The sequence below is a fragment of the Podarcis muralis genome, chromosome 13 (assembly GCF_964188315.1).
Source record: "Podarcis muralis chromosome 13, rPodMur119.hap1.1, whole genome shotgun sequence".
Classification (NCBI taxonomy): domain Eukaryota; kingdom Metazoa; phylum Chordata; class Lepidosauria; order Squamata; family Lacertidae; genus Podarcis; species Podarcis muralis.
The window spans coordinates 21,498,696-21,516,083 of NC_135667.1; the positions used below are offsets into that span (position 1 = coordinate 21,498,696).

The 17,388-nt window shown below is 48.5% G+C and overlaps 1 protein-coding gene across 4 annotated transcripts; it reads left to right on the forward strand.

Annotated features, from left to right (window-relative positions):
• Positions 1-24: 24 nt before the first annotated feature.
• Positions 25-16,976, forward strand: SRRM2 (serine/arginine repetitive matrix 2). Of its 4 annotated transcripts, none has more exons than XM_028701540.2 (15): positions 25-142; positions 1,834-2,109; positions 3,621-3,725; positions 3,895-4,086; positions 4,606-4,683; positions 4,851-4,913; positions 5,316-5,342; positions 5,712-5,762; positions 5,875-5,964; positions 6,109-6,295; positions 6,433-11,237; positions 12,962-13,231; positions 14,182-14,307; positions 14,458-14,574; positions 15,876-16,976. In XM_028701540.2, the coding sequence occupies exons 2-15, from the start codon at positions 1,871-1,873 to the stop codon at positions 15,883-15,885; spliced, it is 6,360 nt and encodes a 2,119-aa protein (XP_028557373.2). In that variant the 5' UTR covers positions 25-142; positions 1,834-1,870; the 3' UTR covers positions 15,886-16,976. The 4 variants fall into 4 exon arrangements, with proteins under 4 accessions (XP_028557373.2, XP_028557376.2, XP_028557372.2 ...); XM_028701543.2 differs by lacking the exon at positions 25-142 and adding an exon at positions 383-488; XM_028701539.2 differs by lacking the exon at positions 25-142 and adding an exon at positions 401-559.
• The last annotated feature ends 412 nt before the right edge of the window (positions 16,977-17,388 follow it).

The window sequence follows — 17,388 nt, forward strand, 5'->3', positions numbered from 1 at the left end:
ACGCGCGGTGGCTGACGGGAGGGACGGTTCCGTCTCGTCTCGTCCTGTCCCCGCTCCCTCACGCACCACTAGCGGTGCCTTCCGAAGTGCGTCGCGCATCGATGTGACTGCTGTACGAGAGAGAGAGGGGGAAAAAGTGAGGGTGAGAGAGCGAAAGGCAAAACCACCTGCAGGGGCAAAGTCTTCCTGAAATACCCTCCCCCCCCCCATCTCTATCCCTCTCCCCAGAGCGCTTTAGAAAATGGCGTCCGACCTTCGCGCTGCTTGCGTTACATGCCGGGAGTTGTAGTCTTTTCCATGCCTCGGGCCCTTGGCGTTGGGGTCTTGATCGCGAAGGAAAGGACTACGTTTCCCATAACCCCGCGGGCGAGGAGAGGGACAGACGGGAGCGAATTGGACGGGAAGGGGGGCGGTTCCGCCTCTCCTCCTCCTTTCCCCCTCCTCCCCTTCACCCTTCGCCTGCGCCGCGGCTGCTGCTGCTGCGTCGGGTGAGGGAGCGCGAGCGAGCGAGTGGCGCAGGAAGAGAGAGCGGCCTCCCTGGGCAGCGCGAGGGAGGCGGGTGAGAGGCCTACTCTGGGGCGGCCCGGTCTCGGGAGTCGCGCAGGGGGAGGGAGGAGAGGGCTTGGGCAGGGGGCGCGCGTCACGGACGCGGTGCATGCGTGGGCGGGTGTTGGGTTGAGTGCTGGGGTGCGGGCAGAGGGAGGGTCTCGAACGGCTCCATCAGGCCTTGAGGTGAATCGGCCTAATAGGTAGGGCTGTGTGTGTGTGTGTGTGTGTGGTTATTCCTGGGGAGGGAGGAAAGGCCTAGTAAGGGGGTAGAGGCAGGGGTGGGGCTTGAAACTGCTACAGAGATGGCTGTCCAGGCCTTTGGGGGGGGGGGGAAATGTAGGAATGGATTGCTCGTAGCCAGGTTGTGGGTGCATGTGGTGGGGGGCGCAGGCCTTTAAGCCGGTTAGAAACCTCATAGGGACTAGGGAGGTTATAACAAGATTGGGAGGGGGTGGTCCAGTCCTTCAAAGAAGGAGGTGAATGGGGTGGTTGGAGCCAGATTGGGAAAATATCGGGCTGGCATTTCAGCCGTTTATGAAAGAGGATCAAATGGGACAGTGAGGGAGGAGGGGAGTGCAGGGCAATCGTGTGCGGTTTGTTTGGGTTTTTTTGCTCAGAGGTAAGTCCGACCGAGCTCCCAGATAATAATGAACAGGATTGTAGCCTTAGCTGGGGGCTTGAAACTGGTGGGGTTGGGGACAAAGGATAGGGTTGTATTTGTGTAAAATGTAAAAATAGGAAGAGGGGCTCAGTAGAGTGGAAGTTAAGACTCCAGGGTTTTGTGATCATCTCTGCTCTCTAGGGGATGGGATGAGTAAATTTAAGCAAATTCTGAAAGCAGGTGGAGGAAAAAAATCAGGTTTCTGAGAGGTTCATAAAGGGAAAAGTGTTGAACAGGAAAAATGTAGGTAAGAGGCTGTAGGGGAGACAGTTCTCTGGGGGATCAGATAGAATTTGAAGAATGAGGGGAAGGGAAGCCTGAAATGCAATAAGGGAGACTTTGATAAGGAGTAAATTTGAAGATGCATAGAGAACATTAATGGGGCAAAGTAAGAAGAAAGGAAAGTGTGTTTGAGGGGTTGTTTGGCACTAGATTCAGGTTGGAATTTGTGGGAAGCATGTTGCACTGCATGAGTTCTATGGATTTCTTCTGTGCATTTATATTTTCAGTCTTGATTGTGAAGAGGCATGGGTCCATCCTGGTACTTGGAAAATGTTGGCAGAAGCTGCCAGTTGCTCTTTTGCCTCTGCTTCTAGCCATACATCCTCTTTTTTCCCCTGTAGGCATTAGAGGCACCGTTGGTGCTAGCCTGTGAGCGCCATGTACAATGGGATAGGACTCCCCACTCCCCGGGGCAGCGGCACCAACGGTTACGTGCAGCGCAACCTCTCGGCCGTGCGCCACAAGAAAGATCGCACTGACTACAAGTCAGAAGAGGAGTTGAGGAAGCTGGAGTCATCCCTGGTTAAAAAACCCAACCAGGACATCCTGGACCACGAGCGCAAGCGGAAGGTTGAGCTGAAATGCTTAGAGTTGGCTGAACTCATGGAAGAGCAGGGGTAGGTTGTAGCAGGCAATAGGGAAGCAGAGATATTTGGAATATAACAATGGGGGCTGAAAAATAAGCATGGAGATAGTGGCAGCTGTTGAATGAATAAGGCTGATAGCAATTGTGGAAGAAGGTGTGGTATGGGAAGGTGGGGGTATGTGGGATTTGGGAATGTGGGGTATGTGGACATTGCACCTGGGATTTCTGCCTTCATTTGTTGGCAACCTTGGTCTTGGTAGCTGACCAATTACTCTGATCTGTTAGCACAGCAGTGATGGAAGGTAGACAAAGTTAGGATGCAGAGATGAGGAAGGAAAAGCTGTCCTTCATCTAAGGGCAAAGGGTGAGAGTAGGTATTGAAGGAAATTGGAAAGTTACATATTTATGATTAATAATACAGGTATAAATAGACTAGGAGTAGAGAAGAGGAAAACAGAAATGGGAAGAATAAGTGAACGTGTTCAAGGACCGGGCCTGATGGTAGGGTAGGGTGGAGGAATGAAGTACAAGTTGAGCATGAAAGGTGAATGGGAGAAGAATTTACATGAAATGGGTAAAAATACTTAGGAGAGGTGAGTGGGAGTGGGGAAAAAGCCTTCTCTACTTAAAGTGAGCCTCTGGATCTGTCAATTCTCTGGATTAGTCAATAGGGGGGCTGGGTTTTAGTACCTCCTGAGTAAATGTCTACTATGCTTGAAGAAAGTTAAAGCATGAACCTCATTGTTACCAGGAAAATGCTTTGGCAAAGAATTTAGTAATTTCTAAATATGGATTAGATGTCGGTAATTGCCTGCTGATAGTACCAAACTGCCTATATAGATAACCTTTTTGTGATGGGAGGACCTCAGTAATTTTTAGCTGCCTCAAGGAGTTGAAAGTATGAGACATCATGTCATACATGCTAGGTGTACATATGCGTTGTAGCACTGGCCACTTGCTGACTTGGTTTCAGTGGGACTTGTTCAGAAGTGCTTTCAAGAAGCTTCAGATATAATATATGTAGTGTTAACTTATTTATAGGAAAAACAAGCAGAGTGAAGTTACTTCACATTTAGTAGGTGTTCAGTCAATTTTATGTGTATTGCAAGAAGAGTTAAATTTGTTGATTTTGTTTTGCTGGATTCCAGGAGTGAAGATGACATTTTCATTTGTAGTAGAAAATTATTCCTTTTGGGGGAGTAACAACTTTGCTTAGCTTTTTATAAAGTACTTTGAAGTTCTAGTCAAATGCTTTATTGATAATGATGATTCTCCGATGCAGAGATGTTGTAATATTATCTCTAGATTGCAGATCTCAGGGAAGCTGAGGCTGAGAGAATAGTGGTTCGTAGAAAGACACTTAGCTAGGTTTACATTTAAGTCATAAGTACTATGCTGTGTTAGATAGAAGTAGTGTTTAGAATCTGTTACAATTCATGTCCCTTAGCAGCACTGCCTACTACCTCATTAGAGACTGGTTACCTTGTTTATGGGACCCATCTGGTAAGCCTTGTAAAATATTTTCTGGCTTTCTCAACCCAGGTATGGAGAAGGGGAGATCCAGGAAAAGGTAGCCACTTTTCGGATGATGCTTTTGGAGAAGGATGTAGCAGTGGTCAAGGAGGGGGAACAGCAGCAGAAGCCGACGTAAGTAAGGCACCTTGGTGGATTTTGATTCTGATGAGCTGACTGATTCATTAACGCCCCACCTCATTTCCATTCCTTGTGGGGCTTGTTGCTCTTCCCATACTTACCTTGGGCTTGCCTCATAACCTCTAGTTTTCCACCTGTAGTAACTATTTCTGTTCTTCTCCAGTGTCACAGAGACCCATCAGCTGGCTGAGGCCAATGAAAAGAAGAATGAGAGGCTTAGAGCTGCCTTTGGAATTAGTGACAACTATGTGGATGGCAGCTCCTTTGACCCCAACCGCAGGGCTAAGGAGGCAGCAACCGCTGCTGCTGCAGCTGCAGCAGCTAAGCAGCAGCAGGAACAGCAAAAGCAGTACAGGTATGTGGGCATCCTTGCTGAGGAAAGGAAAGGTAGAAGTTGGGGAGGTAGACATGGTTGTGCCTACCTCAGTTGAGCTCTTGTTGCTTAAAATGGATTGGGAAACAATTTATTGTATTTTTTTGTTTAAGAAATAGGTATTATTTCAGTTCACTGTACTATATAATACAAGCCTTTCCTTGGGGTAAGGTTACATCAGATGATGCCTTTATGAAATATAAATGTATTTTAAAAATCTGATTTGTATTTTGACGTGAGTTATTGATCTCTTTGCTTGATTAACTGGCTGTAGTTTTGACATAATTTTTGTAAGGGTTGTTAACGATACTGGGACTCCCTAATATACCTTTTGTGGTGTGCATGCTAATACCCCTAAACTTGAGAATTTTTATTTGGCAGTCTAGTTGCCTGCTTGGGGATTTGTTGGGAGGAATGGGGAGAGGAAAGAAGGAAGGGAGAGCTGTTATTTTGGAGCCTGTTTGGGAGTTGGTTTTTCACCATTTCTCTGTGATTTCCCAGTCTTGTTAAAGAGTCTAGCAGCTCCCGCTCACCGTCCCCAAAACAGAAGAAGAAGAAAAAGAAGAAAGACAGAGGCAGGTGGGTGCATGAACAAAGGCAGTGGTGAGATGTGGCGAGAAGAGGGTGTCAGTTGAGTTTGGCTAGGTGGGGAGCATTAGTGAGGGGAGAGAGTAAGGGACCTGGGATGTGTTGGTCTCCATTACCACTTGCCACATGTAACATGTCCCTTTTGTTTGTCTCTTCAGATCTGAGAGCAGATCACCTTCTCGGAGGGAGAGGAAGAAAAGTTCAAAGAAAAAGAAACACAGGTAAGGGGCTGTCTTGGGAGAGACAGGCTGGCTTAGTGTGATAGACTGGGCTTTAGGATCTTCATCTCTTCAGCTGATGGTTATTTTCAGTGTTCCCTAAATAGCTTATGTCTTCAAGTGTGCATGAGAGAACAGACCTTGCTTTCTGTGGGGTACGGTTGTCTTGTCTTCCGCTACAAAAGAGGTTACATGATGTAGAGTTTGGGGCCTTTCTCACCCTATATGTAGCTATATCTTGTCAGAGATTCTTTGTCTGAAAGCATCCTGTGTAGGACTGGGGTGGAGGGAATTCATCACTTTTTATCCAGTATCAAGATTTCTGGGCATACTATTATGTTTTTAGGTGACTGGCAATAAGCTGAAGTATATTAAGACCCTTTTGTTTGTTTGTTTGTTTTGTAGGTCAGAGTCAAAGAAAAGAAAGCACAGGTGAGTCTTAAATTTTTAAAATGCATTTGGGTATAGAGAGTTCTTTGCAATTCTGATTTTACTTTGATTGTATTCTCAACCAATCAGAACTGAGAAATTGTGAGTTCTCAGAGGATACCCTGTGATTTTCATTGTTGAGTGGTGACTTGAATCTGATTGTCCCACATCTACATCCAACGTTACTAGCTACATGTTGCATTGATCTTCTTATGAATTGTGTGGCAGTGTTTTAGAGACATTTGTTTAGTAATAGCTTCTTGGTTATTCCTAGGGATGGGGATGTTCTGCAGTGGGTACTGTAGAAACTGAGATGGAAATAATGTCTGTGCAATGTTCCCAGAATGTTTCAAAACAAATGTCTTTTTCCAGGTCCCCAAGTCCCAAGAGCAAACACAAATCTAAGGAAAAGAAACGCAGGAGGTAAAAACCACGTTTTTCTCGCCACTACCAAGATCCCTCCTTGCTAAAGGTGGTCTCTCTCTCTCTTTTTTTTTTTTTGCATCCTTTGTGCTCACATTTCTAACCCTCTTAGGTCTACTAGCGAGAGTGCATCTCAGAAAGGCCGACGGGATCGTTCCTCCTCCCCTGATGATTCTTCCTCTTCAGATGCTTCCCGTAGCAGGTATGGCTTTGGGATGGAGATCCAAAGTTCCCTCTATTCCTTCCTCACCCCAGTCCATTGTTCTTGAAACCAGATTTCAGACTTGGGCAGACTATTGAAAATAACTCACATTTCAAGCCTCTGATAGTTATTTATCATCTGCAGGTCAGGTAGCCCCATAGCCCAGAAACGGGCCCCCTTAAGGCGACAGAGCAAGTCTCCCTCAGCACCTTCACGGAAGCAAGCGGAAACTGAGGCCAAGAATCTGCCAGAGAGAACACGGTCATCTTCTCCCGAGCCTGTCCGGCGGGGCAGGAGCCCAAGCCCTCGAGAAAGCAGAGAAAAGCGGGAGGTATGGGATTATACTTTAGTGACTTGCAACAGAGATTCCTTAGGGATTTCAGCAGGACTTGATTATATTTGGAGGAGAAAAATCATAGAGTCGGGGTTGTAATACTAACAGTTTTTTTTTAATCTCCTGTTGTCCAGAAAACTATGTCCAAGCATTCTCCAGTACGTGAGACCCGCCAGCGCTCTGGCAGCCCTTTATCTCCTGCCAGAGAGAAGGAAAGAGAAAAGGAGAGGAAGTCGTCTCGGCATGGGGATCGGAAATCCTCTCCATCATTTGAGCGGGATTCAAGGTTCAAGCATCACTCCCCAATGCCAAGTGATCCTTCTCGGGAAAGAGTCTCGGGGCACAAGCATTCCTCGAAGGAGAGTGTCTCCCCACTCCCTAAGAAGCAGACAGAGGATCGTAATGGGACTCTACCATCCAAGGCTAAATCATCCACTGACCAGAAGGAGAAGCTGGCAGCTGCCTCATCTCCTGCTTCTAAAGCGAGTGAGACAAAGTTGAGGAAGGGCTCACCCGATGGCTCTCCACCTCAGCGCTCTTGTTCTCCTTCAGAGAGTGGTAGCTGCTCCTCTTCTTCCTCCTCTTCTCCTTCCCCAGCAACCAAGCCAGCCCCAGTTTCCCGTAGCTCTTCTCCAGAGGAGCCTCCTAAAAGGCAAGGCAAAGAGAAGACCTCCACACACAGAGAGAGGTCTAGTTCATCCCCCGAAGTCTCCCGCTCTGGGCAAAAGCAGGCTGCCAAGGTCACATCTCGTCGTGAATTATCGGGCACCCCTCCAGCCAGGGGCAACAAGTCAAGGACCAGTCGAAGGGATAGATCTCTCTCCCAAACACCCATTGCTCGAAGAGGTAGATCTCGGTCACGCACCCCAGCTAAGAGAGGCAGATCACGCACACCTCCAAGGAGGGGAAGGTCTCGCTCTGCTCAGAGACGTGCTCGATCCCGTTCACGTACTCCTCCAAGAAGGCTCCGTTCTCGCAGCCCTCAGTGGCGGGCCCGGTCAAGAACACCCCAGCGGTGGGGCAGGTCACGCTCACGAAGTCCTCCTAGATGGGGCCGATCACGGACACCTCAGAGGCGTGGCTGGTCTCGTTCTAGAACTCCCCAAAGGCATGGCTGGTCTAGAAGCAGAAATAGTGGGAGATGGGGAAGGTCAAGAACCCCACCAAGAAGAGGGAGGTCACGTTCAAGAACCCCACCAAGAAGGGGCAGGTCTCGATCCAGAACTCCACCCAGACGAGCAAGGTCTCGATCCAGAACTCAACCCAGAAGAGGGCGATCTAGAACCAGAACTCCTCCCAGGAGAGGAAGGTCAAGCTCTTCACCAAGGAGAGAGAAGTCGTTGATTTCAGCAAGGCGAAGTAGGTCTGTGTCATCTCCGGATCGGAAGGCCTCTAAAATTTCGTCAAGAAGAAGCCGATCTGGTTCCTCCCCCCAAATGAGAGAGAGATCCAGAAAACCTTTGCGGCGTAGCCAGTCTGGCTCATCTCCTGAATCAAGAAGCAGATTACGTGTTTCTCCCCGGCGCAGTCGATCTGGATCACTTCCAAAGGCAAAGAAGAAATCACAGTTGTCTCCTAGAAGAAGTCGTTCAGGTTCATCTCCAAGGTCAAGGAAGAAAAAATCAAGAACACCACCACGGCGCAGTCGCTCTAGTTCTTCACCCAGGCTGAAAACGAAGTCCAGGTTATCTCCACGGCAAAGCAGGTCTGGTTCTTCAACACCAAAGAAGAAGTCCAGATCACCAGCAAGACGAAGTCAATCCAGGACACCTCCAGCAGTCAAAAATAAATCTAGTGTGTCCTCAAGGAGCAGATCTGGCTCATCTCCAAGACATACAAAGAAGTTTGAGGATTCTTCAGCAGTTGAAGAGAAATCTAAAATGACTTCCAGAAGAAGCCAATCTAACTCACCTGCAAGACGTAGCAGGTCTGGATCCTCCAGAAGGCGAAACAGATCTGGGTCTTCCCCAGAAGTGAAAACGAAGTCAAGGTCCTCTCCAGGGCTGCAGAAGGAATTAAGATCATCTCCAAGACGAGACCGGTCTGGTTCCTCTCAGTCATCAACAAAAGAAAACTCATTATCCCCTCCAAGACGAACAGCCTCTCCAGAACCAAAGTCTACACCCCCGTTGCAGCGAAGCAGATCTGGAAGGTCTCTAGCAGCAAAAGAAAAGCCTAGATCACCAGTCCGAAGGCAGAGCTTGTCTGGATCACCTCCAGCTTTGAGGGAGAAATCTCTGTCTCCACCAAGACGAACTACATCTGGATCATCTTTGGAACTGAAGAAGGAATCCACTTCACCACTGGGAAAATGTACAACCGGCTCTTTGGAGTTGAAGAAATCCAGATCACCAGCAAGGCGAAACAGGTCTGGTTCCTCTCCATTGGTCAAGGAGCAATCTAAATCTCCTTCCAGGAGCAAGTCCAAGTACTCTCCTGAGACAAAGAAAGTCACATCACCGTTGATTCAGGTCAGGCCTGGGCTCTCCTCTCCAGCAGTGAGAGAGAAGTCTAGATCACCTATGAGGAGAAGTGGGTCCAGATCATCTCCTGAAGTAAATGGCAAATCTAAATCTCCCCCAAAGCAAAACAAATCCCAAGAAATAAAGTCAAAATCTGGGTCACCTGCAAGGCACAACAAATCATTGGCAGTAATGGAGAGAGCTGCATCACCATTCCGGAAAAGTAAATTAGGTTCATCTCCCCCTGGGAAAGAGAAATTGAAGTCTCCACCAAGTCAAGGCCAGCCTGGGTCATCAGTACTCACAGAGTCAGAGATTCCATCAAGGCGAAGTAGATCTGGATCTTCCTCTTCCTCCTCCTCCTCTTCGTCCTCCACCTCCTCCTCCTCCTCTTCCTCCTCCTCTTCATCAACGTCTTCTCCAGAAGACAATAAATCTCGATCACCTCCACGACTGAGTCGCTCTGCAACACTTTCAGTCAACAAAAGCAAATCTGTATCATCGCCAGCACACAGCAGGTCAGATTCATCTCCAGAACCAGAGAACAGCACACTTCCAGCTGTTGCAAAGCACAACAGACCTGGAGCTTCTCCAGAAGCAAGTGAGACTTCAAAAGTTTCTCCTGTAGAGAAGAAAGAGGCACTCAGAGATGCACCTCGGAGGAGCAGGTCAGGGTCGTATTCAGAGGTTAAAGAGAAGCCAAGAATACACAACAGTGAGAGCAGTTCAGAGTCTTCACCAGATCGGAAAGAAAAATCTGTAAGCAGATCTCCGTCACCTCCCAGACCGTCAGTAAAATCAAGGACACCTTTAAGACGCAGGACATCAAGGTCTCCACTCAGACCTAGAGTAAAATCCAGAACTCCTCCAAAGCGTGGTAGGTCTGGGTCACCACTAAGGCCCAGAGTGAAGTCCAGGACACCCCCCAGACGACGTAGGTCTGGATCATCTCCAAGACCACGAATGAAGTCCAGAACCCCACCAAGGCGACGCAGGTCTGGCTCATCCCCAAGACCACGAATGAAGTCCAGAACCCCACCACGCCGCCGTCGCAGATCTGGATCCTCTCCAAGACCCAGAATAAAATCTAGAACCCCACCACGACGTCGAAGGTCTGGCTCATCTCCACGAGCCAGAGAGAAGTCTAGAACACCAATTACAAGAAGGCGGAGATCTATGTCACCACTGAGCCCTAGGCGGAAATCTAGAACACCTCTGAGACAGAGGTCCAGATCACGCTCCAGGCAGAGGTCAAACAACAGCATGCATCCACATAGGTCTGAATCGTCATCTCACTGTGACAGCCGACCTCGAACCTCCTTGCGACGGGGGAGATCTGGCTCTCTGTCATGGAGGAGTCGCTCCCGTTCGCTCTCCAGGCGGCGAGACAAGTCTCGGGGCTCATTACGGCGGGAAAGGTCCATCTCGTCCCCAGGCCGAAGCTGCTCAAGATCCCCTTCCCGTCAAGACAAATCTCGCTTCACATGGAAGGGTGAGCGCTCAGTCGCCTCACCGCGCAGAGGCCATTCCCGATCACCAGCACGGAGAGAGATGTCTAGGCTGTCGCCACAACGGAGTGCTACCAGCCGGAATGCATCCCGTTCACCTCCCAGATTAGATGCCCCGCGAATAACAGCAACCTACAAAAGCACTGGGTCCAGAGTGTCTCCTGATTTTCGGTCGTCTCCTGTGAGGAAGCATTCCAGATCAGGCTCCCGAGAAATCTGCACCTCTCCAGGAAGGAAATCCCGCTCTCCTCCTGTGCTGGAGAAATACCCCAAGTCTGACATCCAGGAGAAGTCATCAGCACCCTCGCTATGGCACAGCAAAAGCAACACTGCCATCCCTCGCACTCCAACCCCACCATGTGAGGACTCTCCCATAGCTCGAAAGGCCCTGTCTCCTGCTCCATCTGCCGTGTCAAAGAATGGCGGTTCCACGACTGTCCGAGACAGCCCTGGAGATAGGAGTCAGGTCTTTCATCCTTCCACAGTTAGGGATGAGACAGCTGCTGGTGCTCCTTTGTCAGGGAGAAGCAGTTCCCATGCAGACTCCCCTTCTGTTAAAGCTCGGTCGTCGTCCTCCTCCTCTGAGTCCTCCAGCCCCTTGCCAGCCCTGGTTTCTGTGCTAGCCCCAGCCCCCAAAGAAGAGGAGTTTGTATCTGAAGGAAAAGTAGCAGAGAGGCCTGCAGGGCGCCTCCCCACCCTGGAGGCTGAGCCACAGCTGGCTTCTGTTGCCATGGAGGAGAATACCAGGAGCAGCTGTTCTACTGCCCCACAACTGGCTCTCCCCTCTCCACCACCCTCTGCTCCTTCAAAGGTGAAGAGAAGTTCATCTGCTTCCTCCACCACTTCCTCCTCCTCCTCTTCCTCCTCTTCCTCATCGTCTTCTGATTCCGATTCTGAATCCAGCTCATCTGAGTCCATCCCCCCGGATCAGCCGGCAAAAGACCTTGAGGCGGAGATTGTACCAAAACAGTAAGAGCCTATATTCCCCCCCCCCCCCCGTTCCCGCTCTCTTAAGTTGCTAGTAATCACTGTCTTAGATGAAGCTGCTTAGAGGGCCAGAAAAACTTCCTTGGGTGATTGCATCAGTTCTTCAGGTCAAGGGTTGGCTGTCCCAATATAACAAGCGCAAGCTAATAGTTGAATCCTCCTTCTCTGGTGGGCTAAATTAACCACTGCAGTGTGTCTTGGCACTAATATCAGCCTTGAAAATAAGCTGTCAGAAGTTATTAAGAAGCTGGTAACCTGTGTTTGTATGCTGGCCATTGGAGGGGCATAAAGGCATCTCCATTCCTTAGCACAGAAACTAAGTAGGCTTGAGAAGGGTGCAAGGATGCATGTATGCCATCCCCTTTTCAGCTGCTCCTCTTTCTTATCTAGTTGCCAATAGGTGTCCATATGAGAGGCTTCCTTAAGCAAAAAGGGCATAACATGACCTGTATAGCTTAGCTATCCCAGATTCTGCTTGTGGATGGCCAGTGTCCATATCTTGTATGTTTCTTAAGCTTGGCATAGAAATGTCATAGACTCTACCTCTTGCTTTTCATGGCTTCTCTCTCCACACTCTATTCTGACACTTAAATCTACCAAATGAGGGTGAGAACTTTACCTCTTATTTTAAAAGATCTCATAAAGTTCTTCATGTTAGCTGAAGTGGTTTTTAAATGCTGTAATGGTGGCCTTTGTCCACCAGAGGCTAACCTTGTTTCACTTCACTGTGTCTTTGTAGCAGGAAGGCACATGGAATTTGTGCTCTGAATCTGCACTGCAGGCCCCATGCAAGCCTTTTGCTCCTTTAAAGCGCACCTGGTGAAACCAAATGCAGGGCTCCCTTGCAGAGCATGTGTTTGTACACATGAAATGCATGTGGGCTAGGTTTGTGAACATCCTTTGAATCTTTCGCCAAGATTCTAGTTCTGTGTACTTTTCATATTTACTTTTGACGTGGTTTGGGGTTATAGAACTAGAAAACAAGGCATTAGGGGACTGGAGAATGGGAAGAGGAAGCAAGAGTTGGAAGATGGAAGAGGCTGATCATTAGAATCACTAATCGAAATACTGTTCTGATTTTTGAACTTCAGCAGGAATGAGAACCTCCTTTGACATTATCTTACTAGTGAGGTTGCTGTTCCTACTGAAGGTGATGATTCTACATTGATCTAAGAACACCTGAAATAGGGGGTGAACTCGTGTCCTTTCTGATGTGGTTGGACTCCCAACTTCCACCAGCCATGTCCATTGTGGCCAATGGTTCTGAGATGATGGAGTTGAAATCTGTTCAATGACAGCTTGCGGGGTGCAGGCTCCCCACCCGTTATCACAGTGTTTCACTCACGATGTTTCTGCTTTGTCCCAGTTGGCAACCGTAGAGGTGACACTGGCCCCTTCAGAGATGTAGCCATTGTGATGTAGCAGTAGGCCAATGTGCGTAGAAGCCTTCAATGTTTTCTGGTGTGGTGGGAACAGCAGCAACCATTCTGATAACAGAAATGTAAAGGGGAGCTTAGGCAGCTAGTCTCCAGGACCTTTCCCATAAACACCATGATCCAAAGGTTAGTGTATCAGTTTCCCCGGCAAAGAAACAAAAATGGCGATTCTAGAAGTAACCCACCAATACCTCTCTTAATCCTTTTAACACAATTGCCCTGTGTGTTTGAACTTGATACTATCCTTCATTTTCTCTTCTCCCGCCCCAGGCCACCAAGTCCAGTGCTGAAGGAGGCTAACCGTGATGAGCAGCCTTTGGAAGTGGGCAAACGTAAGCGCCGTTCTCAGAGCTCCAGCAGTTCCAGCAGCAGCTCTTCCTCCTCTTCCTCTTCCTCCTCCTCCACATCCTCCTCCTCGTCCTCTGCCTCCTCCTCATCTTCATCGTCTTCCTCCTCTGCTTCACCCTCGTCGCCTAAGACTGGATCCCAGGTACCAGCCAAAGTGGTCCCCAAAAAGAAGCCGTCTCCAGAGAAGAGGAAGTAAGTATTCTTATTGGTTATTAGTGAAAGAGCTGAGAATCTGCTGCAAGGGAATGATGCCATGACTTATTGGCAGTGACTTTATTTTAGTATGGGGTGGACCAGTCCCTTCCTCCTACAAGACTGTTGTATTCTGTGGGACTGTTCTCCCTTCTTCTAACTCTTTAATAAGGGTGGCTGTTGGCACCACATTGCTAGTGAAAATGGTGTAAAAAGGGCATGTGTAGCAGAATGCCAGCAGTCCCAAGTGTTGCAGGTGGGTAACAAAGGTGCAGAAGACTTTGGGCCTGATTGTGTGTGTGGTAGTGAGGAGGCTTGCTCTTGTGCCACTGGCATCTCCAGGTAGGAGACCCTTGTTTGAAGTCCTGGAGAGCTGCTGCCAATCATTGATGCCTAGGAACAGGGAACCGGTGGCTCTCCAGATGTTGTACTCCATCTCCCATCATCCCTGATGTTCCCTGAGGCTGATGGGAGTTCTAGTCTAACAACATCTGGAGTGTCACAGGATCCTCATCCCTGGTGTAGACAACGGCAGCTTTCATGTTTCTGTTAAGGAAGCTGGAATCTGTTGGCTTGCTCTGCATCAACAGCAAGGAAAATGGTGTGGCAGCTGCTACTGCTGCATTACCTGCTAGTTCTCTCCCTGAGCTGCAAGTGATGTCAGTGAAAAGAATGTGGCCACAGAGAGAATCTTACGTGTGGGCTCCCAAAATATGGAACTAGTACTGAATTGGAAACGTCTTAAAAATGAAAGGCTTCTGAACTCTGCATGTAGTGCGAGTGCATGGGTATTCAGCTCTTGGTACAGCCTAGGGGTGTGTCCATGCTTTACTCTTGTCCAGCATTTTGCTGGAAAATGATCACACGAGTTCTTTTTCTTCTCCCATAGCTGAAGGGCCAAGTGTGGTGAATGCACTCTTAAGCAGCCCATCGTCTCTCTCTTCCTTCAGGTCACGCAGCCCCCGGAAGCCTATAGACTCCCTGCGTGATTCACGCTCCCTCAGCTACTCCCCAGCAGAACGCCGCCGGGTATCCCCTCCGGTCCAGCTGCCTTCAGCTCCAAGGGACCGACGCAGGTAGGAACCTGAGCCTCCCTTCTCACCATGTTGGGATTGTGAGGGAGGGAGGCGGCGGCTAGGGATCTGTTTGGAATAGGGAGGGAGGATATGTGAGAATTGGAGTTAAGATAACTTGGATCAGCTTCATGCCTTCCTTTGCTTGTCCAGGGACAGGTCCAGGGACAGGTCCTCGCAGAGAAACAGACGAAGCATCAGCAGGTCTCCAGGCCGGAAACGTCGACGCAATTCCCCCAGCCCTCGAGTCCCCCGCCGCAGAACTTCAAGGTAGTATTTGCTTGGTTTCTGACAGTATTCAGGGTGGCTTATAAAATAGGACAGCTCATAAAGAGCAGTAATTCAGCAAAAACCCCAGCAACTCCAGATTTGAATTATTGACAAAAAGCTGCCCGTAAGAACAGGTTTTTACATAGAGCCCCTTTCCCCTGTTTCTCTATCCTCCATTCAGGCAAGCAAGATGAACAGTTAGTAGTTTAAGGACACACATTCCAGTCAGGTAAAAGCACAGAGCCTGGCTCTGGTTGTGGCCTGGGAGGAGGTCCAAGCGCCAGATAAAGATGCTGTAGAGCAGTGTTCCCCAACCTTGGGCCTCCAGCTGTTTTTGGACTACAATTCCCATCATCCTTGACCACTGGTCTTGCTAGCGAGGGATGATGGGAGTTGTAGTCCAAAAACAGCTGGGGGCCCAAGGTTGGGGAACACTGCTCTAGAGGACCACCTTGGTCCCTGGGGCTGCAGCTCCTCCCCTCTGCTCTAAGTGAATGGCCTTGGGTGTAGTGTCCCATGTTCCATGTTCCTGCTGATCTTTGCAGTTGAATTGCAGAATCGTGTCATGGGATGGCTGGGAAAGCACATGGTGCAGCTGCACTGTAATTCTGTGGAAGTTGAGTAGGTCAGACTCTGTAACTTCCTGGATGGGAGGTTTTCCTCTAGTAATGTTAGTAAACTAATTGATAGAACATTGAGTAGACCTTTGTGACATCACTGTATGGGGAATATTTGCTTCACGTCACGTTCAAACCAAGATTGACCCCCAGAGCAGCTGACTGTTAAAATCATCCGTTAAAATCATCACACAGGTAGAAAGTATGTGGAGGTTGTTACTGCAGCCTCTTTTGCTTCCTGGTGTGTGATGTCATAGTCCCAAGTTCTTCTCTCCTGGGGGGGGGGGGGCGAGAAGCGTGCTGAAGGTTGGCTCAGGCTGGCTCATTGTACAGATGCCTGTCTTCAGAAGCAGGCCTTCTGTGGGTTTTTCTATTTGGGGGTTGTAGACTCTTTCCTGCCTCATTCCCTAATGGCCTGCAGATACATAAGGCTGTCGGAGCCTCTCTAGTGGGCATAGTGAAGCTTTCCCTTTTCCCTCACAACATTTTTCACTCTGTCCTACTGGTGTCCAAGTGGCCATGTTTCCTTAAGGTGATGTAGAAAATTGAGAAAAAGTTGCAGTTCACTCTGGAGTGACCGCAAGAGCCTGGGGCAGGTGGTATGCCCCTAGGCTGGGAAATTTGGGTGGTAGCCCATCCTGGGAGCTAAGCTTGCTAATTTCTCCTCTCTTTGCCCCCTTCCAGGTCCCCCTAAGCCTCTTGGAGAATCTGGAAAGCCCTTGCCCTTGCAACCACAGACTGCACCACCCCAGCCTCCCACAGTGCTGTCCCAGGTGGGAGCCCCCTGCCTCCTGAAGCCCACTGGAAGCCAGTGTGTTTGTGTGGGGGGGCCCTCTTCATTTGCCATTGGCTTTTTATTCTCATTAGTTTTTCCTTCACTGTCCCTGTCTTTATTGCCCATCATTTGTCGGCAGCTACATTCCCCTCCCTGGACATCTCTGCTCAGCACCCACCAGGATCCGCCGTCTCCGCGCTCCTCTTCTTCCTCTTCCCAACAGTTGGTGATGTTCATTTGATTTTTTCCCCTCTCTCTCTCTCTTGTGAGCGTTTTTTCTGTGCGTTTTACAGCTAAAATCTTTACTTCTGTGTTTTGAGAGAGGGGTCTCCTTTTTGTTGATTTAGACATAAAAGGTTTAAATAAAAGAAAACACAAAAAGGGTGGGCGGGTGGGGAGTAGGGAGATATATGTGAGCTAATCTGTTTGATTTAGCGTTTCTCAGGCACCCCTCTCTGTAATGGTGGAGGGTTGTAGGAAAAAAAAGGGGAAGGAGGGCAGGTTGGCCTTGGGGGTCCCCTAGTTTTCAGGGCCGGGGTGGGGGGCTCCTGTTGAATATTCAGAAGCTTTCCTTCTGTGACCCACTGCTTCAGGAGAAGTGCAAGCAAACTTTTTGGGAGAAATTAGGTGTTGCTTGTAGCCTGCAACAGTGGGGTTGACTTCTGATATTGGCACAATTTGAGCATTAGACAATTTCCGCCCCCACAAAACAAACAGATTTTAATATGCGGTGCTCTTTTTCCTTTTTATCCTTCCCTCAAAGCAGACTCTTTCATATTGATCAGCTGAGCCAGGTCAGGAGGGGTCAAGATAGGGACTGGAAAGGGGGCAGACAGGCATTTTACAAGGGAAGGTGAGAGAAATTCTGCTGGAAAGAAGCCGAGAAACCCTAAATCAGGGAGGGATGGGAACAGAAGTTTCTTCATATTTCTTAAAAGCATTTAATTTTTTTTGATATGTACAGCAAGGAGATTTTTTCTGTCAAATAAAAAACTTACGAAATGCAGAAATTGTTGTTGAATCCCTGGGATTTTCTCTGCCTCTTCTGTGGTGTTGGCTTGTCAAACGAGACCTCTATTACATGTGGAGGCTTTTTAGTCTGCTTTGTCTTAACATTGCAGTTCTGGGTCTTAACTGCGTTAGTTTTTCAGATGTAGAGATTTGATTGCTTAATTAGTACGTTGGCCCTCCCACTTTATAAAGCCACCCTCCAGGTTCTGAGAGTTGAAGCCTTCAGTTACCACATGGTGACAGCCAACAGCATATTTCTAAAGTGGATTTTAAAATTTAGTTAGAAATGATGTTCTTTGCCCTTTTCTTACAGTCAAAGTGGCTATAAATAGCAAGAGTAACATTGAGTAACAATAAGTAATTCTACACATCCTCTTTTAAAAAAAGAAATACTCTGGATCAATCAGGCGA